A 25,092-nucleotide genomic window follows, 5' to 3' on the forward strand; every position below is an offset into this window, starting at 1 on the left:
TTCATGGAATTGTAAATTTTTTCTATATGACAATTTAAAAACTGAGTAGTAATTAATGGACTATGTAGGCGAATGAGGAATTTTATAAACTGATTTGGTATACCTATTAATTTGCTTTGTGAAATGAAAACTAAATTACTATCTAGAATTTTTAAATTAATACTTAGTAGAATTAGCTATCTTATTTTTTAAGAATGTACCACATCTCTCACAATATGTAGTTTTTGTATGTTTAGTTCGATTTTTTCAATGTAAGTCCTTAGACATTTTTATGTGCAGGAACAATTTTTAGTTCGTTTATTAAGTGGATATGCGCAAACAAATATAATGTTCATTTGTAGTAATTATAAGTATTATCTTCTCGTGTTATGGCTTGTGTCGTGTAATTTTACATTATGGTCTTATTTTTATGGAGCTACAAAACATGTTTGGGAATTTCTTATATCTATAGCCTATTGTAGAGTTTCTTTTTTTATTCAATTATTTATATTATCATTTTTGTATAAGCGTTTTGAAGTGCTATTCACAAATATTGATTTTGAAATACTCTTAAAAACGCTAAACGTAGCTTTATAAAATAAAACTTATTAGTAAGTCTTTATTTGTTTTAGGAAATTATCATGGGAACGTCGCCATTTTTAACCCATCTACCAAGACTGTACAAGATTGTTGTGGGTTACGATGTCAACACTCGCAAATTTAACTTATGGATCGTTTGTTCATTGATAAGTAATATCGTAGCTCTTGGCACAATATTTTATAGATTCGGCTTGCGCAGAGTACCAAATACAGATGTAATTGAACAAGTAATATCTACAGTTGCTTTAGCTCTGCTTTTTCTGACTACTGCTGCCGTGTCTCAAAGTAGAATAAACATTGGCGAATTGATTGAAAATCTTTTGGAACCTGTACAAACAAGTGAGGAATCCGTACTGAAAACCAAGGAAACCCAAAACTTCACAAAATGGATCAACTCAGTTGGTGTAATCTTCATGGTTAATCTGTACTTCATGCTGTGCTGTGTGGTACTCACACTGAAGCCGCTCCTAAGTCTGATATTTCTTTCAAACACATCAAGAGTTCAAGACTTTCCATTGCCATACGGGTGGATCCCATTCCACACAGACTCGTATGTAGTTTACATCATAGCATTCTTAATAGGTATGGTGTCAAATATAGGTGCAGGGATTCATTTGACCTTGCATATGACCATGAATTTCGCTGCGTTGAAGTTGAAGCTGAGGTTGAAACTGATGGCTAATGACGTAAGAAACTTTGACGAAATCGTGGCCCTACGTACCGCCGAGAGAGTGATGGAGCTCTCAATGTCATCCCTCCAACAAGAGATTACAGATCGTGATAAGATCATTATCTCCATCCAGTGCCGAAAAAGTCTGTTGAAAGAGCTGGTAGAAAGACACAACGGAATGATACGGTTAGTATGTTATATTATAATAAAATAATAACTCATTCGAAAATGTTTAAATATAACTTTAAAGTTTTTATAGTTAGTAAAATCTCAACCTCATCAGTTTGAAACGTTTATTTGATAAGTCAGTAAAAATTATTTAATAATATATGTAACACTTAAATCTCGATAATATTGTTTATATCATTTTTTAAAATCTATATTTCAAAGTAAAATAATATTTACGGTAATTCTTGAAAATAATGACTAATTAACTAAAAGACACGTTATCTGTTATGCATATGTAGAAGCTGAATATTTTATTATCCTCGGCATTTTAATTAGTATATGTTGCAATTCCTGTTTGTATTTACGTGAAGAGGTACATTCCTATAACCGTCATGTTATTCTGGGGAGGTAATTTAGTGAGATTTTAACCCTGTTTTGCGGACATGCTTTCAAATACACTACTCAGATTCAAAAGATTATACAAAAATGCACGAGTTTCTATGCTATTCTTATACGCTAGTTTTTTATACAATTTTAGTTTATTTTTAATAATTTTCATTAACAAACACCTACAGTAGAAGTGACTAATTTTCTAAAAATTTGGTAAGAATTTAAAGGTGATATCATAAGTAGTTTCTGAGATATTACGTTTTGATATATATTAATGTATTTATATACTCTGAGATTATTCGCATCATTGCAGGCAATTACAACATCCAAAGCTCCCACATTAATGGTTTTAAGGATTACAGAATTAATTTTAGGAATTGCCGTTCGCAGTAAAAAGTTATGACTTTATTTGTGTTTTGTTTACGGACCTGTAAGCTTTTCTTTAACAAACCCGGGGTATCCAAGTGCACAGGCATCTACAGAAGTGAGCTACAGCTTCTGCTGTAGCAGGATCCAGCAGGATTCCTTTCTATGAGCACACATTTTATTATACATACTACACCCTTGAATATTATACCATGAATAATAGACAAAGACTGGAATTGAAAACTCTTGGAAAAAACTTATAAATACTACTAAATGTAATAATACATCATTTTCCAATGACTTATTTTTTGGACGAGGCCTTTCGTGAAATTACAGTCTTCTTTCTTCTCAATTTATTCTTATAAATACTGTACTGTATAAACTATACACATTTATATTTAATTTTTCATACTGGCTGAAAAATCTTGTTTGTAACAAAATTAACGTAAATATTTATTTGTGGAGTCGCCTGATGATGAAACCTTTGGTTTCGAAAGGTCTTGTCCAAAAAATAAATAATTTGGAAAATTATTGCATTATTTACATTTAGTAGTATATTATGTATATATATATATATATATATATATATATATATATATATATATGTATGTATATATATATATATATATATATATATATATATATATATATATAAGGCTATTGCCATTTATACAATTTAACGTCAATAATAGTCATTTGACAGGTATTTGGTCTTCCGATCATATGTTAGTTTGCTTATTAAACGCATATGTGACAGATACAGCCAAATACAAAAATAATTGAATCGGAAAAAGTGAGTGCTCTGTAGTGTAATGGTAGCACATTCACCCGGCAAGTGAGAGATCCGGGTTCGACTCCCGGCGGAGCAAGTACTTTTTGTGATTCAATGTTTATTGAAATTTTATATATATATATATATATATAAAAAATTTCACCTATATATATATATAATATACTAGTAGACATATATTTAAAGACTGGAATGATTTTTCTCGTCTTATGGTATTGCCCACGCACATTTATTAATAGTTTTGAAAAATGTCACCTAGATACCCCCTACTGAATGACAATCATTAAAATTAAACTTAAACTAAGAGTTTTGTAGTGGAAAGAAACGTTGAGATGTTTATAAAATCTATTCAACCTCCCTAAAAATTAATGCTCTAGGGATGGTAGTAAATGTCACTGAATGAAGATATTTTTGCTTTCTCTGTACTCAATTTAAAATTCATGTTCTCTATTTCACTTAGAAGTAAATACATACAATATAATACAGGGTGTTTCAGAACTTTCTAAAAACATTATACGCCATTGTTATAGATAAAAGAAAAACTAAATATTATATTGAAATCGTCCGAAAGTCGCTAGTTGCCCACATATTGCATTTATCTTTTCACTTTATTCAAAAACTATTAAATGTATCATTTAGAGGCTGTCATGAAAGTCCTGTACTAGCTTGATAATTCGCGAACGATCACAGGCAAAGCAATAACACTTGTTAAATCATTACGACACCTATAAATTATTTTTTCTAGTAACTACCATTTTTTGTCATGTCAGGGGGATAGCCCGCAAAGAGTCGACATGGAATCTTAAATGAAAGTATAGATCGAGTAGGTAGCTAGCAGTAAATCAAATTAAAGGTCTTTATTAGTAGAGTACAATGCCGCAAATTGCACCTCAAAAGGTTCACTCTTTAAACAATTACGCTAGTTTAAAGTTTAAACACTTACAATGTAGGTCCTGTTCTAGATTGTGTAATACTCTTGTCCTGACTCAAGTTGTGAAAGTTAAGTTTAGTAGGTAAATGAATGCTGGACTTTAGAAATAACTTTTAAGGTGGTTAGTGACTCTTCACATGGAATGGAGAATTGTCTACACGCACTTCAGAAAAAAAACTTTAACGTAATAGTTCAAGATGTGCATCATTTTATAGAGGGTGATTAATAAAGCTACAGCACCTAAAAAGGTAACCCAGTACAAAATGGTAGATGTTCAAAGTTGGATCGTTACTTCATAAAGTAGATTTATGGTACGTATATTGTATATTTAATAATTATGTATCGGTACCAAGTTCTATTGCTTTACCTGTAATTGTTCGGGAATTATCAAGCTTGTGCGCGACTTTATTAACACCCTGCACAGCTCTATACGAGTAAGATAAACCTAAACCAAAACGTTGACCAATTCCAAAATCTTGGAACAAAAACAGATGAAATGAGCTACTTGTATCAAAGATTTTCAAGAAAATTTAAAAAAGTATTTTCACAAAAAAACTAACGATAAAATTAATAATAAATATTAATATTAAGTAATAACTAGTACATGATAGTGATAGTTTATAATTTATTAATGAAAAATAGACAATAACAGGATATTTTAATTAAATTTTATTACGAATTATGAAAACTGACAAAGATTTAGCGAGATCTGCCACTGTTAATAGTGCACGGCTATTGGGAGGAGGTTGTGGTTCTGCCGAATTTAGCAGCTTATATGTTCTTCAATGCAATGACTCGCTAATACGTACCATGGTCTTAAAAGAGATAGAAAGATGTCAGGATGTAGAGGTAGGGAGATTTCACAATGAAGGTGATTAATGGTGATTCAAAAATACTGAGCAAATGATCACCAACCTAGAGTTGCCCGATTGTTCCTTGCTCTGGTACAATTTATAGAATTCAAAAATGAAATTTTCCTAGATACTCTTAAAAGGTTAATTACAAACGATAATTATAATACTTTCCATACTAAATCGCAGTGAGATTCGCCATGGCAGAATAGCGAGTGTGTACGTGTAGAGAGCCAAAAACTAATTACATTTTGGTAGGAGGGTGTGGACACCAGTAAAGGCAACAACTTCATAGAGTGTACCCATCACCAGGTTTTGGGTGTATCCATCACATTCCTGTTTTTCCTAAACCATTACCTTACAATCTTGTTCACCTTCAAAGATCGTCTCAAACATTTGGTTTTTTTTTCAGAAATACACATATGTTTCTGTGACATTTATATACCTCAGAAACACGAGAAAAAGTCATTTTAGTAATAGGTTATGAATGATACACACGTGTTTAGTTTATAGTATACAATTTGTAGTAATTTTATATAATTGATTAATTGTAGTAATTGATTACAGGTAATCTAGACTATATTTGGTACTGATCACTGTTTATTATAGAAATGACAATTTATGAGTAATAAATATTTGTCATGATTATGTTTAACAGTTGATAGACAAATATTTGTATGTATAATATTTTAATGGTAATTATTTTTAGGACTATCAAACTAATGAACGCCTGTTATGCATTTCCCGTTTTGATTCTTGTCCAGACTTCTTCATTTCTCGCAGCATTTACATTATCTCAAGCAATACAGGTAAGATGAAAGGATTTATTGGCCAATCATAATATTTTAATTTATTTTTCCTATCTACATCCTAAGTATATAATGCAGCTAAAAAACTAAAACCAAGTTCTTTTGGTTTACTAACCGAAGTAAGTACTAGACTTCCAGGTCTCTGGAAGGTCTCTGTCTCTTGTAGAGATCGGCCTCTAGAAACGTTTGGTCTATGAAAACTCACTTGGAACCTTTGCCTTCAAGGAGTTCGCGCTCACTGTAATATCCCAGTTCCTAGAAGCCTCACCTGGTCTGAGGGTTCTCCCGGTGTATGATAGTTGCTGGCTTTAGGAGTTACTGGTCTCAGAAGGTCCTTAGCTCTGATATATTCTACTCTCTAGATCCGTAGATGCTTTAAAAGTTTCTCGGAATTTGACAACTAGCGGCCTCTAGAATCTTTTGCCCCTAGAACATTTTAGCCTTTAGAGATTCAATGCCTATTTCACTATCTAGAAACTTTTAGTCTAAGAGACATTATGACTTCTTAAGTCGACCGATACTATTGAGAGCTTCCACCCTACCATAAGTAAAGTCCATTACGGCCAAACAGTTTTTACTTCCGGCCTTTATAATCTACTTCCGGTGTAACCTGTTTTTCAGTTACGTACTAGATTTTAGATTGTTGTACAAATCAAAATTACAAATACAAATGTCGGTCTAAGGTCTAATTTGGTCAATAAGCGTTTCCTTTTTTTCATTCATAATGTAGCATACTTCAGGTCTATGGTGTTTTTGTTCTATCGTCTGCTGTATTACTAGCGTTTGCGTTGTTGTCCCGATCGCATATGCATACGTTGATATGAAAATGATTTTGTTTTTCTTCTTAAGTTATGAGGCAATTAATTGCCTGATTTCATTTGTATACAACATTAGAAAGTTAAAAATAAAACAAAATAATACTTCTTTAAGGGGCTGTAATTCCATTTTTATTTTGTGGGTGGTTGATCTTAACAAAAAATCTTCTATTTGTTTTTAAGAGCATAAGACACGTGTTTGAGCTATCAAATTAAATTCTCTAGTAACCTTTATAAATAATGTATTTGATCCATATTACTATATATATATATATATATATATATATATATATATATATATATATATATATATATATATATGTGTGTGTGTGTGTGTGTGTGTGTGTGTGTGTATTTTGATATATATGTATAGTTTATAAGAATCCTATCTCTTTAATGTTGTTTATTGGGAGATGTCAGCCTCCAGGAGCTCCGTGTGTATCCATAGATCCTGACCACTGAGAGCTTTCTTCCCAGAACCTCTTGCTACCTTTGAAAAATCAAAACCCTTTAAATCTTCTTTATTTTAGAACCTACTAGACTCCAAGTGATTTTGACCATTGGATACTTTTGAATATAGAAGCTTTGGGCTTTTAGGAACTTTAGTCTCTAATAAACTCCGCACCCTCTCAGTGCTTCTAGTCTCTGCGAGTACCAAACTTAAGGAGGTTGCAACATCAAGAGTTTCAAACGTCAAGATTTGTTGGTACTCAGGAAACCTCGGTCGCTTATAGGTTCTAGAGATTGTTGGACTCTATGAATACCCAGTTTCTGGAAGTTTTCGGCCTATACAATTCCCCAGCTTCAGGAGTTCGTCAAGCTTCCCAAATTTAGAAACTTGCAGTCTTTGGGTTTTGGCCTCAGGGATATTTTCTCCTCTACAACACCTCAACTCCGGGAACTCTCAAGCTTTGGGTTTCTCTATTTTCTAAGGTTCTGCTTCCACTTCTGCTCTTGAATTACTCAACCTATAGAAGAACTTACTTTAAAGAATCTTCATACTCTTGTCCAAAATGTTGTCATTTGGAACAATCTAATGCATTAAAACCTACGGGCTGTCGGAGCCTACTTTCTTTATCAGTCACTTGACTCAGAGAGGTTCCGGCTTATACAATTCTCTTCCTAAAAAGCTCTCAGTAATTTGAATCTTCTTGCTCGAGGAATATCAGCTTCTTTAATTATGTGGCCTATTGGATTTCTTATTGCCCTAATGTATTAGCCTATTGTAAAATGTAGGAGTTTGGAAGCTGTCGGCCTCTGGTTGTTTTAGGACACTGGGCGATTTATAGAGAGGTGTACTGTTTACTATGTTGAATACAACATAGTTTACGAGTGATATGCAGTTTATATATTTAATATATAATATTAAATGGAAAACTGGATGTGAGCACATCCTTCGAAATTTAGAGAACTAAATCATATTGTCCCTTTAATTAATTGTCAAATTAAAACAAGTTCTTTTTAATAACAAATGCTTTTAACAATAAAATAAGTTTGTGCTGCAATTGGATTTTAGTGGTAGTAAACAAGCTGTTGCCTAAATTATTTTAAGTCTTTAGTTATTAGTGTGAAAATGGTAAAAATAAGTACTAAGCAGACTAATTTCAACTTCGTTTTTAAAACAGACATTAAAGCCTTTAAATATAGGGTTTGGGAAGTTTCCAATAATTCTCCCTCTCTCGAAAACTATTTTTGCCTTATAAATAAAACTAAACGTTTAAAATACTAGTTATATACCTGTCTAAAACCTGTAAAGAAACAATATTGCTAACAATGAGATTATTTGCCTATTTGTTAATACTTTAAATATTTACTAATAAACAATTTGCGTAGATGAAATTTGGAAGCTAATGTTAGATTAATATTTGAGATAACTCCAGTTTAGGCCTTCCTACTACAAATTTTGAGTCACTACTAAGATAACATTTATTATGAGACAAAATGTCCCTGAAGGCTCGATAAGGTTAGGTTCCCTAGACATGTATTTGGTATAGCCGCTATTCTCTCTGCGAGTAGTTACCGTAGCAGTGCGTTGTGATCTTTTTCATGACACTCCCATTCAAAATAGTACATGCCAGATTTGTATACTGTCGCTAGTTTTAATTACGATAGACATTTCTGTTTTGTTTCAATCTCTGTTACTGATACATAATTACTGTTTTAAGCTATAATCAAAATGTATCTAGCAACACTCTTAAATGCTAAAAATGTTTCAGGTTAACAATCTGCCAATGTGGGATATTATGTACTTGGTAAATGCTGGGTGTGGAGTGTTATTGATTGTAGGCTGTGCCTGCTACTTTGGACAGATGATAGAAGATGAGGTATTTTTAACTATTTAATAGAACACACATAAAAGTACTATACCAGAATGTAGAGTTTGAACATAGAGTGTAACTAACCTTTATTACTCCACTCTAGTTTACTGAACCAAGATAACGCTGTTGCCACATATGTTGGCTCAACTTTGATTTTGACTCTATAGCGCTAACGCTTACTTGTATTTTTTTTGCTGTAAATTTAACAGTTGGCAACAAGCGTTGTCTTGCTGGCAACACTGTCTGTCAAATAGATCTTATTTGGCTGACGTTCAGTAGTGTTTAGCGTCATCGTTTTTTTTTAAGGAATCATACTTATTCCTAGATTTATGTTTATGTTATATTATTTTTTTCCTTTCCCGTTAATAATAATAATGAGCGATAAACGAAGAAAAGTTAGTGGTTAGGATATTGCAAACTAGCGAGTAAACAGATATAAAAAGAAACTAACCCGTTAAAGATTCATAAAGATTCATTTTAAACCTCTTCATAAACCTAGCGAAAGTGGAGAGGGCTGCTCGTCATGGCCCAACACAACGTGTCAAGTAGGGGTCCAGACAGTAAAAATATCGATCAAAAAACAGTAGTCCTGAATCAGATAATTTTGAAATGAGCAGTGATAAAGGGCTTAATAACGTCGACGACGTCTTACAAGTAAGTGAAAATTGTGGACAAATCCTTACCTTGGAAGATATCAGATTGAGTGGAAGATAAATTATGCTAAAATGAATATATTGTTTAAATTTGGGATAAATCAGAACAAAGATTGTGAATTTCAAAACCCAAAAATGGAATTTTGCAATAAAATATATTTAAATAAAACTTTTTTAACTTGTATTAAATGGAGAAACCATATCAAGAGATTATTTGGTGTATTCAAAAAGAGCAGATTTGGCAATTTGCGCTTCCTACAGGTTATTTGATTATCAACAAACATGTTCAAAATTAACCAGTGAAGGTATTTCGGTTTGGAAATTTCTATATGCGATTTTGTCTCCCATCTAAACGCAATCAATTAGCGTTATTGAACCCGTAAAAGAAGAGTTGGAGCTATTGAAACTCAGTTTGGTTCTTACATCGAAACTGAACGGAAATGTAGAACACGTTTTGGAAAGACTGTTTGCTATTATGAAAAAGCTGAAAAGCAGGATTCTGTTTCGAGGATCGGATGAGATATTTGAATCGATACACAACGGCGAGTATATGATGTCACTAGAATTAATAGCCGAGTACGACCCTTTCCACAGCACATAGTTATGTAAATTTGGTAGTCCAAATTCAGGGAGAACGTCTTATCTTTCATCATTCATTTGTTATCTTCTAAAATAAAAGATGTTATCAATAACTAGGTGAAACAGGCAAAGTTTTACTTTATAATAGTGGAATCAACGCCTACCAATAATGTATAAGTCACACTGGTCAATTGTCATTTTTTAGTTTTGTTTAATGAACCAGGCCCATACTCAGACCAGTTTTTTACGGACAATTTTGCCGGGCCCTCGCCACACGTATATTTGAAGGAACCGTGACGACGGACTGCGTGTAAAAAAGTTCTCGGTTTTTAACAATCTATCGTCCTGTGAAGCTGAGCTGTCATCGTTCGTGGTGGAAAATAAATATGTTTATGAAAATTAAATAGAAAATCATTTTTAAATGAGTGCATACGCTTCTATGGCCTCCTAAATAGTTGCGGTGCTAAGGACAATCTCTCATCTATGGTAAAGCTCATAAGAGAACAAAATCTCCAATTGACATATCCCAAGCTCAAATAGCTCTTATTATGTATTTGTGCACAGCTGTTTCAAACTGCCCAGCAGAACGTTCATTTTCCGTCCTAAACAAATTAAATCTAGCATCCAGAATGAATGAATATAAACTAAAAAGTTAAAGATTGTAATAGAGCAGTTTCCAATGGTTAAAAGTAGGAGGAAACCACCATAAGGAAACGTAATAAAGATTTCCCCAAAGTAGAAAATATTAATACGTTAGTTAACTTTTATTAATTTTTCTTTTTTTTAAGTATTTTAATAATAACGTATTTATTGGATTGTAAAAGTATAAATCTGTTTAAAAGTGATTAAAACTATAATAGAAATTCTCGGTGTTCTTATGAATGCCCATTTATGGACTCGGTAGATTTAGTTTTTTATTTAAATGATTGGCGCGTATCAAGGGGGCTTCAGTCAGAATAGTGCCTACGGAAAAACAATTTATAAATCCGTCCCTGCTACATTTAAGTAGGTATTGCATGTATGCAATGCAAGTCCACTGCCATGTAAGTATTGCACTATTAAATTGATTTTAATAATGGGAAACAAGAAGAAAACACCTAAATACCCAAACACTGAATGTAATGCCCTCTTAATATAACAACAGAACATTTAAGAATGAATTTGATGGAATTTATGTTTGCATTCTGTATTCTTCAATTTTGTATTAAAAATAAACTTGTTTAGTCTGAAAACCTACGACGCGCTTTGTACGAGTACAACTGGTACAACCGATCCCGGCGCTTCAAGACCAGTCTGATGATCATGATGGCCGTGGCCACTCGACCCCTGCGACTCAGGGCTGGCAGAATCTACACACTTAACCTTGAGACCTTCTCTTATGTAAGTACAGGTATACCTTTACGTGTGGTGCGATTATTGTAGCTACATCCACGTTTATAAAAACAACTGGTATTTTTTTTATTTTGAGCAAATTTACAAAATATTTGCCTTAATTGGAACGAAAGTACTGGTGACTTAATTTATGATTGAAATTGAATTGGTTATTAAGAGACAAGATCTTCAATTATAAAGAACAATTTTGTATTGTATTAAAATACTTCAGTAGACGAGTATAAATCTATTAAACTAATTTAATAATTAATTTACTCACCAATGAAATTGGCATATTGGTGTTTTGAAATGCCTGTTGGTATCAGTATTAAACTTTAAACAAGTGCGTGCATCATTTTGATACTGTCATGGTCGCGAACTTCAGACCATTTCTTACTAATAGGAATCTTGTGATTTAATGTATACAATATGGATGACACATTGTAGTGTTCAAGTCCACGTAGAAATAAGTTCAATGTAAAAAGATTATAAGACTGTTAGATTGGAATATAATGGTTAAATTAAGCATAACATTTTTCTAAATATTAACGTTGTAAACATTCTTTTCGCTGCTAATATACTCGAATATATTCAATATTTTTAATAACACAAAGTACTTGTTCCGCCGAGACTCGAAGCCGGATCTCTCACTTGCCGGGTGAGTGCGCTACTATTACACCACAGAGCCCTTACTTTTTAGGATTCAATTATTTTTATTTGACCGTTTTTGTAAAATATGTTTTTAAATAACGAAACTAACATATTATCGGAAGACCAAATATTTGTTAAACGACTTTTATTTACATTCATTATATTTATATAAATTGCTTAGTTTATGTATTACATATACATACATTTATTTATATTATATTATGTATATGTTTATATATTTATAAATAATATTATATATATATATATATATTAATGATAACAGCCAATTTAATGATTACAATATATTATCATCATTACGATAAATTATGACTTTTACTTAAATGTTTCATGGCCATAGCTATGAAAATTTAATAAAGATTCATACAAATGTAATGCAATGAAAATTTAATTCATTCAATGAAATTATACAGGTTCTTGATCTTGGAGCAGAACGGAACCTCCTCATGATCTGTGTAGAATAGACCTGTATAGACTTAAACTGATAACAGAGACGAAGGCTTACTTATTATAATAAGTTAATAAACACTCGGCTTACACACAACCTCATATACCCGTACTACATTTGTCGTTGCTTACATGCTAACAGAACCTTGTAGTTGATCCTGTAGGCCAGAACAGTTTACATGACACAAGTTAAACAACGCCCTTCTTTTCCTTTGATATTAATTGTGTAAGTCATTAATTTGTCGGTAGAAATTTGTTCATTTGTATCGTTATATTTGGAAGTCGATACTCTCCGATTCGATTTTGCCTTGAATCCTCCAGACAGATACATTTAGATCAGATAATGTTATTATAATACAAAATAATTATTATATTCTAATTATGTGTTTGTATTTAACAGATAATGAGCGCCTTCTATACTTACGTCAACTTCTTGCTGGCATTGAAAGAGAAGGGTAGGTTTTAATAGTTGAAGATAATGGATGTACCAAGCAACAAAACTGATTGAATTTATTTTAATGTAAATGTAATGTAGTAAAAATAGTTTTAAATCCTATACTAATATTTTATTACCAATATATTCTAAAATATATTTATTTGTTTATTATTCTTGTATGTATAGTTTATGAAAGATACAGTAATTTTAAGTGTACCAGTTTTTCAATTTACAATAGAAAACTAATTAGAGACAATTGATAAAGGCCTAATAAGCTCGGTAAGTTTGGTTTGTTATCGAAGACGTTAATGGGGTCAAACTTTGAATATTGGCTATTGTTTTATAAGATTGTTTTCATTTTTATAATAGATTTATAATTGTTTAAACTATAACTTTAATTCAAATAAAAGATTTTATTTAACTTTATATGGAAAATAACAAACTTGTACTAATTAAAGGAAAACCTAGGAATATTTTAGGTGTTGAAATATGATTCGAAATTAATATTTGACTTTTTAAAATAAGCCTGAACTTCTTGTTTACGTTGCCAGATTTCAATTCAAATATGGGATAGCTTTATGAAAATGAACCCATAGTAACATTGCTATCAACACAATCAGTAATAATATTTTTTTTTAAGAGATAATAATAAGATAGGAGAGGATGATGCCTTATTGAGTGGATGAAGTACCTTACACGAAAATGAACACTTCGTATCAATGCTATCAACACAAGCGTTAAAAATAATCAAGAAAAGAGATAATAAAATTGGAGAGGAAAGAAAAATATGAAACTGTTTCCTTTTTGCCAGCAACAGTAAATATATATATTAAAGAACAAGTGTATAAAACGGACTATGGAAGACATATTAAAATTCAGCGCTTCTGAATCCAATGAAATTTATCGTAAAGAACTTGTTTTGTCGTCGACGATATGAAAATTAAGTCATATATTTGTTATGACGATCATTAAGATATATTTAGGGGTAGGCTAACACTGTTAAGGGCATGTTATTCAGAGCTGAGGAGGAACACAATAACACAATAAACATCCAGTTTAGAGTCTACGGGATTTAGAGCCGGAGTATTTGTCTATGACATGGGTGGCTGAACAGAAAACTAATATATGGTATAACTGAACCTTGGTATAGCTCATGCATTTCAGCATAAAACATATTTGCGCAAAGGGTCGTGTTATTTGGAAATTCTCGAATTCTGTAATATCCCCCACATGGTAAAAGATTTGCAATGGCAAGAAGGAAATAAAGATGTTTGGAGGATCTAGTTAACCTTAAAAATAGTACTGATCACGAAGTCTTCGAGAAACATCTTTTAGTTGCTGGACCCGAAAGAAACAACGTGAGAAGTTGTTGAGTTGTTCTCGAGATCTTCTGGAAATTCATTTTCCTATGATTGTTCTGGGAGTAACCAAATTGTTGAATTTTGTTTTTTAGTTTTTATGTTAAATGCCGCTTTTGGACGTTTTAAATTTAGAGTTCCCAATCATCCAAATGACAAACTGAAAAGCACATTGTACAATATGAAATGAGCAAAACTGCATTTTAGAGAGACTTTTTGATTTGTGTTCCTTAGGAAGGAGTTACTACAAAACAAAGTTTACTTCCTTTCCAATCTGGATTTATGGTTTCAAATCCATAGTTTACAGGATTTATTTACATATTTTCAATTTGAATGTTATAGCTGCATTTTGCCCTCTAAATGTGGCCAGGATGGTCTGGAATATTTTCCATAAATTAGAGAGGTCTTGGTCTGTTTTATGAGCACGCTCTTCAAACTATAGTGTCACAAAGAATAAAATCCAATTAACTTATCGAAGTCCTTTAAAGTTACAACAACTGGAGACTGTTGAGTTAATGTGTGAGGCCTTGTGTGTTGAGGTATTTAAATCGGTCGATTATGCTTTGGAAGAAACTGAAACCATTTCAGATAACAGCCTAAATAGTGAATATGAAACTAAAAATTAGAGGTTTAATTTCATGATCGATGATTTCATCAAGGAGATGTCCACTCCAAATAATAACGAAGGCAAGCCTAATGTGATTAGGGACTTGTTAGCAATTTTGTCTCGATATGCTTAATATAGGGAAAAAGATATCATAAAATATCAATCATTCCGCTATGGTGAAAGAACTGGTTTAGTAGGATTTAAAAATACAGATTGGATTTCAACTTTATCAAGAGGCGCCGTTATTGGCCCAACTTCAGAATGGCTTGAAATCGTTGTCAAATGTGAAGTAGAGTTTAAACATTTCAAGGAATTCTTCTCAATAATTAAAATATTTTTAACCTAAATTTGTTTTCAATAGACTAATTTGCTATGTGCCTTAATTAAGATTAAGGTTATAATATAATAAAACATCTATAAATATCTGCATATTATCTTATACCAAAGAAGACACCGACATTCGAAACTCAAAATTTGCTCATTGTTGTCATTTTTAGGAAAAAAAAACTAGTGCGACAAATTACAACCATTCAAAAGAAAGCGTTCATAAATGTTTTAGCTGAACATCAAGGAAAGAGATCCATAAGTTTGGAGACATCGGTTTCGATCCCTTATTATTCCCTTCGTGTAGGGATACCGATGGTACAGTTTAGATTCAATTTTGGCAAGATCTAATGAACACAGATATGTCAACAGACAAGCTATAACAATGAGTTTTTTTTTATGAGAACCGTTTAGGAAAATAGATAGTATGTTTGTAATTTATATTTTTAAGAACAAACGCTTTATAAAACTGTTGGTAGGTGAAAAGCTTGTAACATTATTTGTATGTTTTGAAATTCACGTATATCATACTATCATCAACCAAATGTAAGAAATATTATCAAATATATATTATTTGTTCAAAATGTGTTCAAAAATTGTATTTTCAACCATGAGTAACTTAAGTTTAGCAATTAAAATAAGCTGATTCCTTACCTTGTAGGAAGGAGTACGCCTAAGCGGTAACCAGGTACAAATAAACGGTCAAGCATTGAAATATGAAACGGTTGTTGTAAATTGGGCGTTATTATTAGCAATAATCTATCGTGGACTGATCAAGTGAATAATGTATGTATGTACTGTGTCGTTGTCTTTATCAATTCAGATGTCTTGTGTTAATCCCCCTTAATTTGTTAAAAAGATATTAGTAACATTGATTTTCCAAATTTTTTAGTATGGTGTTTCTGCATATTGTCAGTATAATGATGATTTGACAACAAAATTACAGGTAAATATTATTAGGTAAATGACCGGTATGAGAGAGGGAGAGAGGTAGAGGGAGAGGGAGGGGGATAGTGCGAGGGAGGGAGAGACAAAATTGTTTTATTGAATTGTCTTACAATTTGTTTATTGTACCTGCCCCGGTTTAGACCATACTTTTCCATCGGGACAGGTCCTTCATCTGTTATAGTCAATATCCACCTGATATACAATTATGGCCTTTGGCCATACTTCACAGTACGTGCTATATACAATATACATATATAATTATATATTACTATACATATATATATATATATATATTTATACAATATATATATATATATATATATATATATAAATCTTTTCTAATCGTTGTTTTCTTATACATTTTTTTAGAATTTCAAAGAATATTTCAAAAAAAGATTTAGGTGAATTGGTGCACCTATTCTCGAGATTAGCGCTTAGCAACACATTACACGATTCATTTATATTATAAGAGTAACGTAGTATGGAATCAACATGATTATTTCACATTTGCTTGAAGATTATCCCATAACATATATCGACTTCCCTGATAGGTGATTTTGCTTCTCTCGTGAAGAAATTATGCCAATATTAAATAAAACTTGACGAATAAAAGACTTAACAGTTAAATTATTCAACAACAAATAATACCTACATCTTCCACTGGAACCGTTTCTCTGTTATTAACGTGAACAGATAGCAATTATACCGGTTCGTAAAAAATGAATGTTTTATAAAGCAGTCGGCAAACGTCATCCCTGCCACGATACCAAGTTTATATTTTATGACTTTCATCAACTGCTGTAGATAGTTGATGTTTTGATAACAAGGAATTTTTTAGTTTTAGATCAATACACATTACCAGTTCCAGAGGTCAAGATGTCAATTATGATGAATTGTGAATAAATTGTGAGCGCGATGAGTTTATGGATGTGGTTTTTTTATAATTTGTAATGGATAAAAATCTTACAACAAATATTGATTTGAATACAAAATTAACTTCATTTATATAAATAAAGTTCAATAACAATACATTTTTGTCTAAAATAAACTAACTGTTATTCTTTCTTTAAAGTTTGTTATTGACGATTGAAAGATTGACCGGATAACAGAAATTCGTAAATTTGCCATCGTTATGGTTACAGCAGGTATGCAACAAAGAATCTTTCCCTTCTCTTCTCTTTTTTTTCTCTATTTTTGTATGAACTAAAACCTCCCCCACCTGACGAAGAGGATAGATTCCAACCCTCAAAACGACGTCTTATACCTTTTTACCTCTGAAGATGGCAAACATCCGAAATTCCGTTATTCTGTCTAACGGTTATAATATACAATGAGGTATAAAAGCAAATAATAAGTAATTAAAAATAGTTAAGTATCAATTTTATTTAAATTAAGATGTTAGCACAATAAAAGTATATAATAGAGACTTAGTGTGTAGACCTTTATTATTTAAACACTGATAATGAGACCCAATTTAACTATCAAAAATGTAAATTCACTATCTAGCAAGATATCCCGAGAAAGATTTTATATCGTCATCTTCTTCGTTACTACAAGAATGAGTTCTATGATGCGTAATTATCGTGTCGACCTCTTTTTTATCTGTCTGTCTATTTTCCCGCAAGACATGTCGAAAATGAAGTGAGATTTTAAATTTTTCAAGCAACCTCGGGGAAACCTTCCGCGATACGTATTGTGGCATACTTTTAGCTTGTTGATATAAATAATAACATATAGACAGAATTTTACTGTTTTTACTGTTCTCGGTAAGACATCCTCTGCCAGGCGCATACGAAACTGGCACTAATCGATGGTCTGAAATATGTATACCGAATACCAAACGTGATGGCCATATGATTGTTTCGGTGTCGTGGTTTACCAGTTAAATTGGCTGTATCAACTGGGCCACTAGGTCTAGTAGATGACAATTCTAGAACGCCTTCAAATTATTCGACGCAATATTAGTATTTACAGTATACAAAGATCAGCTTAATCTTTTTATTCTTTAATATTTTCTAAACTTTGTCTTGAATGTTGTCCATCCCTTTTCTGTTCACAAAGGCCTTCAAGGTATTCTAGAGTATGTTTTGTTTTGTTTATGTCGTGTTTAAATTTATTGTTAAGAGAAAATTGAGTTATTAATCCCTGTTTATAGAGTCTAAACTCAACATATGCAAAGTATTGTTTTTGTTCTGAGTGTATAATATGTATTATTTCATTGTTTACGTTACTTGTTTGTTTATTCAGTTCTGTGCAATGTTTTTATAATTGTAAGTTTAAAAAACTGCAGTGCTCTTCACTCTACAACACTAAGATGATAACGTGTAAAAGGATAAAATGTAGTTGGTACCGTATTGAATAAGTTATTTTATAAGTGAAGTGAGGAGACATCAGTTGAATCTTCAAATTTGTATTATACCCAAGACTAAAATTGATTTTTATGATTCATGGATCTTATTACTTGCTAATTAATTAAAATAGAAATTCACTTGTTGAAAAAATTAATCACAAGGAAACTAAAATGTAACCCTTCTCAGTTTTAACTGTAATAATCACACTAAAGAAATTCAATTAAATAAAATAAAATCTCTATCACACATTTATAATGGTTTCTAATAAATTGCTACTCTCCTAAGCTTAGTAGAGTGATACCTCAATATACGTTTTGGCTTTAGTGTATATTAATTAATATATTTCTGACTACTTCATAAATGTTATAAATTTAATTAATAAAGTGACTTACTTTCTTGAAAGTACATACGGGCAAAACAACCTATTACCACAAACTACTACGACAATCTTACGCGATTTAAGGGCAAAATACAACACTTTGAACTAATTGACATAAAATTCCTAGAACATTTATAAATATTCAAAAGTGAGATGCAATATTCAAATCAATAATACTCAGAAATTATTTACTCGGTGAAGTTCAACAATATCAAGATGCCAGTAATAAAATGGTAGTTTTTATTCAACCAAACCAGTAAAAACAGTTGACAGCTTCCAACCCCTGCCCAACCGCGCCACAATCGCGATATGGCCACGTTCACAGCAAAGAACAACCCGCAATGACGTTAACTGTACATCACCCCACGCACAACACTCTAATTTACCCTGTAAATATAAATTAGACACACACACACACACCTTTGCAACTGGTACGTTCCTAGAACGCAAGTCCCGGATCGACGTTTAGAGGACCTACTAAAACCTTTTAAATTTATGGATTTTTAATTTAATATTATTTCTAAAAATGAAATAAAGAAGAAGCATTGGTAATCGTACTCCTATTAACGTTATTTAAGTTTTGTATTTTTCACATACGTTCGCAGAACCTCATAGGAGTTGGTAAATTACCATCGTATGGGGTCACACGCAAAACAAGAAAATTTATCAACGAATACAGGACATTTGAACCAAACCGACGTCGAAGGGACCTTTCATCCACACCGATTTATAGAGGACATATTAGGACTTGTATACTCCCATGTTACATAGTTCGCATCAGGTGACATTCGCCGTGAAAATCATCCGCTTAAACGAGCACTTACGTGATATGTCCATATATGCAATCCTGCGGTATATCCGAGGAAATAATATTACTATAAATACCTCAATACTGTTTTTTCTGCTTTCTACTACTTCAAATACCATCTTGATCCTATGCTGGATAATATTGTGACCACCTCACTCTTCCAACAACTCAACTTACTTTGTTATGTGATGAACCATTAACGAAATAATCTTAAAATATTACTGTTATTGAGGAGCATATTAATATATAAATAATGATGACCTTTCTAAATTGTGGATTTAAAAAATATATCAGATTGTAACATATGTGGTAATTTACGCCGCAGCTTTTTGTAAAGATCTGCATTTTGTAAAACGTATAAACTACTCTAATGTAAATCGAATGTATTACGATTGTATCAAACAATACAACTTTACTAAAATAACCAACGTATATATGACAAATAAATATTAACACATGTAAAGATATAGGGGGATGTTGTATCATATCCAGCACTGGCCGAGTGAGGTTAAATCACTTCGGTTTCTAATACGCGCGGGATGCTGTCCTCTCTCACTGTTTCTACTGACATGTTTATATTTTGTTTACATTATTTTGAGAGTGTCAGTGTCAGTATAGTTTTAAAAGTAGCAAATGATCTACTTCTTCCTAGTAATTTGTTCTTTTGTCTTATACGATTTTTGAATGATGACAGTTTAATTTACACTTCATTATGTGATTAATTGTAGACTCATATTTATCAGGTAAGACTTATTGCTATGACAATGAACTATAACAATAACTATATTCATACTGCTAGAGTAGATTATAATCGTAAATTAAAGCAGCCAGAATATTCAAAATGAAAATTATTGTGTTACTGATGTTCAAGTGCCCAGTACTTCTGCTGCTGTAGAAGAAACTACAGACGATTCGAGTGATCTAACTACTTCTAGAAATGTTTCCAGTCCTTAATCCTCCTTAAATGTTCAAGATCCAAGTTTGTTGGTTTTTTTTATTCAACTTGTCTGTTGATTTAATGGGTCATAAGAATTCTTGTCACAGACTTACTAGCGATGAAAGATTGTGTTTGTTTCAAAATCCAAACGTCACCTACCTACCTAATCTACCTCTCCCGAAGAGGGTGCTAAGGCAAAAAAGAAGAGAGCAGCTATAAAGCACCAGAATAGCTCATGCTGGTAGATTTTAGAATGAAGTAATGCCCATTGGGCGAACGATGGCACCCTCTTGAAGTAGTTGTAGAGATGCGTTCCCGAGAGGGTTTCCAATGCCTGGACCGGTAGGTTTTTAGTGGGTGAGAGTCCCACACACCAGGGCGAACACCTGTCCCTGACGGTGCATAATGCATTTCCTATCTAAAAAAAAAAAAAAAAAAAAACAAAACAAAAACCTAATCTACCTCACTAATCTTTCAGTTTCCTAGGAAACGGTAATTTCATGAGAGGCATTTGGATTTTGAACAACTTTAAGCAAACTTCCAATGAATTTTGATTAGAAATTTACCGAGTCCATTAACTGATTTTTATAATATAAAAATTGGAATATTTAAGAAGCTACTGGTTAATTGGCTCACGGATTTGGGAGGGGAGGCAACGGAGAACGTTATTGCATCCAATTACAGATAGGATTTTCTTTTTCTTTTGCTTCAGGCTCATGTCTGTTACTACCCTATGCCCCGTTACCTTACTTACTTTTTTTAGCTCTATTGTAATGGGAGCTAGGTTTATGTATTTATGTATGTACGTGAGTGTGTTAAGTGTGCTACATATCTGAGTTATATATGATTAAAACTTATCGGCAATGTGGGTCGACCTATCTTTTCAACGAAACGTATCTTTACCCACGCACAGGCTTGCCTATGGGGGTACTTTTTTTCCTATATTTTAAGTAATGTTAATGTTTTAATCATACTTGAAAATTACTATAGTATATATTACTCTAATATGGAACTGTAATTTCTTTATTTGGAAATAAATAAGGGTTTGAATTGAAAAAAATTGAAAAATTGAATTGATCAAGGAAATAGCTTCTTTTGGCTAAAAATTATCAAACCGATCAAAGTGGAGATTGAAGAAGAGTGTGTATAGTTCGAAGGCTTTGTTGAAGGTATATTAAATGAAGAAAGAGAACCTCATGATAAGAATAATACCAAGCCTCCGAGGAGTCCACTCCAAAGTATCTGCAACTCATTTATGAAAATTAGGTTAGGTTGACAAAAATATTTAAAAATATGGACACAGCTTTCGGCATTCTACTATGCATTATAACATCTAACTCATGTGGAGAAAGGTCAATCAGCGTGTTTAAAAGAATCTACAATTACTTGAGAAATTCACTTCTAGCGCTGACTATAGATTGTCTAGTTTAGCTAGTAATGTTTCGAATGCTGAAATTTTTTAGCCTTAGGCATTAACGATTTTATTACAGACTTTGCAAAGCACAAGAGCCATAACAGTGTGTGTTTAGATATTAGATTTATTATGAGTATGGAGTAAGTGAGGATCTTAATCGCTAATCCAACTTTATATCAATTAAGAACATTAGATTTGAAGTATTAGAGAATAACGTGAGAAACTCGTGTTTATTTGAAACATAAAAACCAAGAAATATCTAATCCTAATTTTTTGGTTTTTACAACACTGTTGATTATAATACTTCCTTGTATATGGTAATAATGTAAAGAATATCTTTCACGACTGTCCTTTACATTCTTACTTATGTAAACAATGCGCCAGCACGTTGCCTCAAAATTGTCCTGTGTAGTATGAAATCATGATTGCATATAACTTTTGGGCAATAACTGCCCAGAATCTCGGTTCAAAGAATATTTTGAACTTTTAAACTATGAACATTCTAGAGTACTCTCACCAGCCCGTAGGAACACCTACTATAGATTCGTCAGGTACTAGTTGTAAACTTTCTCAAGCGTTCCTCATATTCGTCGGTTTGGACCCCTCAAAGTCAAATCCTGTTGTATGATATCAACTTCCTCGCCACCTTTCATGCATAACTAGTGAAGTGTGTACTCGTACTTGTACTAAAACTAAGTTATCTGTTAGAAAGGTTGGTGGTGTGAACGTTATGGAGCGGGTAGCTTTATATGTATATAAAAAATTAATATGATGGAGGGATCCTAAAAGAAGAATGATCTGGTAATAGAGTGATGGAGTGTGCCCGATATAGGTTCTTGCCTGGGTTGACATTCTATTTCAGACAGGCTCTGTCTATGGCTTTTGATAAAATGCATTCTGAGACTTAATTGCTTTCTCCTTAAAATCTAAAGGTCAGTGGGAAGTACCACTGCCAGGCTAAATCTCTATCCTCATTTATAAGAAAACAAATTTAAGTGTAACAGAGCACTGGTATTCTGCACCATCGTACAGAAATCTGTTAGCATGTTAGCACGATTAGGCCATTCATAATATTTTGTGGAGCTCAAAATCTGTATATTGACCCTCAACAATCAGCAAATCCATGGAAACTAATGAAGATGAATTATAAAATATTTGTTGTATTTTAATTTATATCCAAGGATACGACTGTCATTTTACTGATATTTGCTCTGAGTAAAGTATTCCAGGATTCATCTATTGCAAACTTCCAGGAGTGCAGTATTTTGCAAAGTAGTCAGAGCATTTAAAAGAGAAACCCCTCTATTGGTATATCTTCTACATACAAATACCTGAAGACCAGTCTTAGGAAAGCAGAAACACACTTCTGCGCATATAAAATAGAAAACCCTTTTTTAAGAACAAACAGAGAATCTTCATCCAGGCAGACCCAGACACAAGGAACAACATCCCGAGTAACATGGAAATGTTCCTGCTGATCGTCCTGCGCCAGGTGATGGAGCAGTACGAGGACTTCAGATGGTGTCCTCTGAAACAAGGAACTTGTTTAGGTAAGCATATTATTGATAAGAAAAACAAGTTTAAATTTGATGTGTGATCTATAAAAGCTACCTTCTTTACAGGACATCCTCTCTCATCATTCTAAAAGTGGAATTACCTGGAACAAAGTTTTTCATAATATTAATAATACATCCAAAGCTGGACTTAGTTACATCTCAATGTTTGGCAATATGAAGACAGACGGGATTTTGCTTATGACTAACGACAGTTTAATATTACGGGCTGGCTATAGTAACAGCCATCCTGATTTTTATTCTCTTAAGAACAATGCTAAAGCTCAAACACTAACGCTCTTATGAGCCGCGAAAACTTAGTAGATACAATCATAATACATGCAAATGCTATTTAACTTTTTTAATGTTTTAATCAGCCTTCCAGGAAATATCTCAAACACTTTTTTACTTTATGATATATTTAAAAAAAGTATACACCTTACAAGAAAAAAAATCTTTTGGATGCATATTAGGCATATCTGTAAAATGAGACATTAACAGTCATTCTAAAACGAAATATATAGACGTAGCATTATTTGAGATTTTTCATAGGTCATATGGGATAAAATTCAAGGTCATTTCACATGTCATTACACACATTTCACATCACATGGAATCGCAATAATAATCTGAAGATGTGGCCTTTCGTTACTAAGTTTATTTTGCCAAAAAAATCCTCTTACTTCGGGTACCTTGTCCTCTCTCAATATTAGATGAGGGGTTTTAAGTGGTGTCTACAGTAACTGTTGTAAATCCTAATAGTCGACGAATAAATCTGTTAAACAATCCTTTAGTATTCGTTTAATTCACCTACAGGGTTACACACCATTCATGTTATTCTACGTAATGAATTCTCAAACTTATCATATGAATACTATTACAAGTTTTATTAAACGAATTTACTGTTTTAAACCGTAACAGCCCAATGGTGACATGTGGACCCATCAGTACGGACAGTATTTATTCCTGAGTGTGAAAATTCTATTCATTACCTAGGCTGATAAAGGCTAATCAATGAAATAAAATAATTAAAATATTTTCCTGTTAAAAATAATAACAGAAATACTATGTAGGCTTATATTTCACCTTATATTCGTATAACAAAGGTAATGGTGAAAATGTCTCCCTGATGTAGATTTTGACCATGGTGTGGTTTGTAACACTTAGGGTTGAAGCCGTTAGATACAGTGCCGTAAACCTCAATCGCACTAGTCATCAAAAAACAATAGCCTCGAACATTTGGTATTTATGGCAAGGTTATTCTTTATGAAGGAAATCTATCCGTACTATTAGTCCTGAGCGACACAACCTGTCTTTACGAAAAATTAGACTCTAAAGTAAATTTACGAAATAGTATGACTCAAGTAATAAATGTGATATTTCAAGAATAAGTGGTATAATTAAAATATCATAAGGTACCCTGATTATGGTGTCAAACCGATACTGTTTATCCACATACTTTTTATAACGATTTGGATTGTTGATCTTAATATTCCAGAGTATTAATATATAAATCATCAATAATACATCCAAGACGATATAAAATATTTTTTGATTAGTAAAGATCCTAG

At 32.3% G+C, this 25,092-nt stretch overlaps 1 protein-coding gene across 1 annotated transcript; it reads left to right on the top strand.

The window, feature by feature from the left end:
* The first annotated feature begins 1,211 nt into the window (after positions 1–1,211).
* On the top strand, positions 1,212–24,717 carry LOC124361109 (odorant receptor 85c-like). The gene is made up of 6 exons (XM_046815145.1): positions 1,212–1,435; positions 5,455–5,554; positions 8,586–8,693; positions 11,144–11,299; positions 23,392–23,518; positions 24,689–24,717. The coding sequence occupies exons 1-6, from the start codon at positions 1,212–1,214 to the stop codon at positions 24,715–24,717; spliced, it is 744 nt and encodes a 247-aa protein (XP_046671101.1).
* Positions 24,718–25,092: the final 375 nt, after the last annotated feature.

Source organism: Homalodisca vitripennis, chromosome 4 (assembly GCF_021130785.1).
Source record: "Homalodisca vitripennis isolate AUS2020 chromosome 4, UT_GWSS_2.1, whole genome shotgun sequence".
Taxonomy (NCBI): domain Eukaryota; kingdom Metazoa; phylum Arthropoda; class Insecta; order Hemiptera; family Cicadellidae; genus Homalodisca; species Homalodisca vitripennis.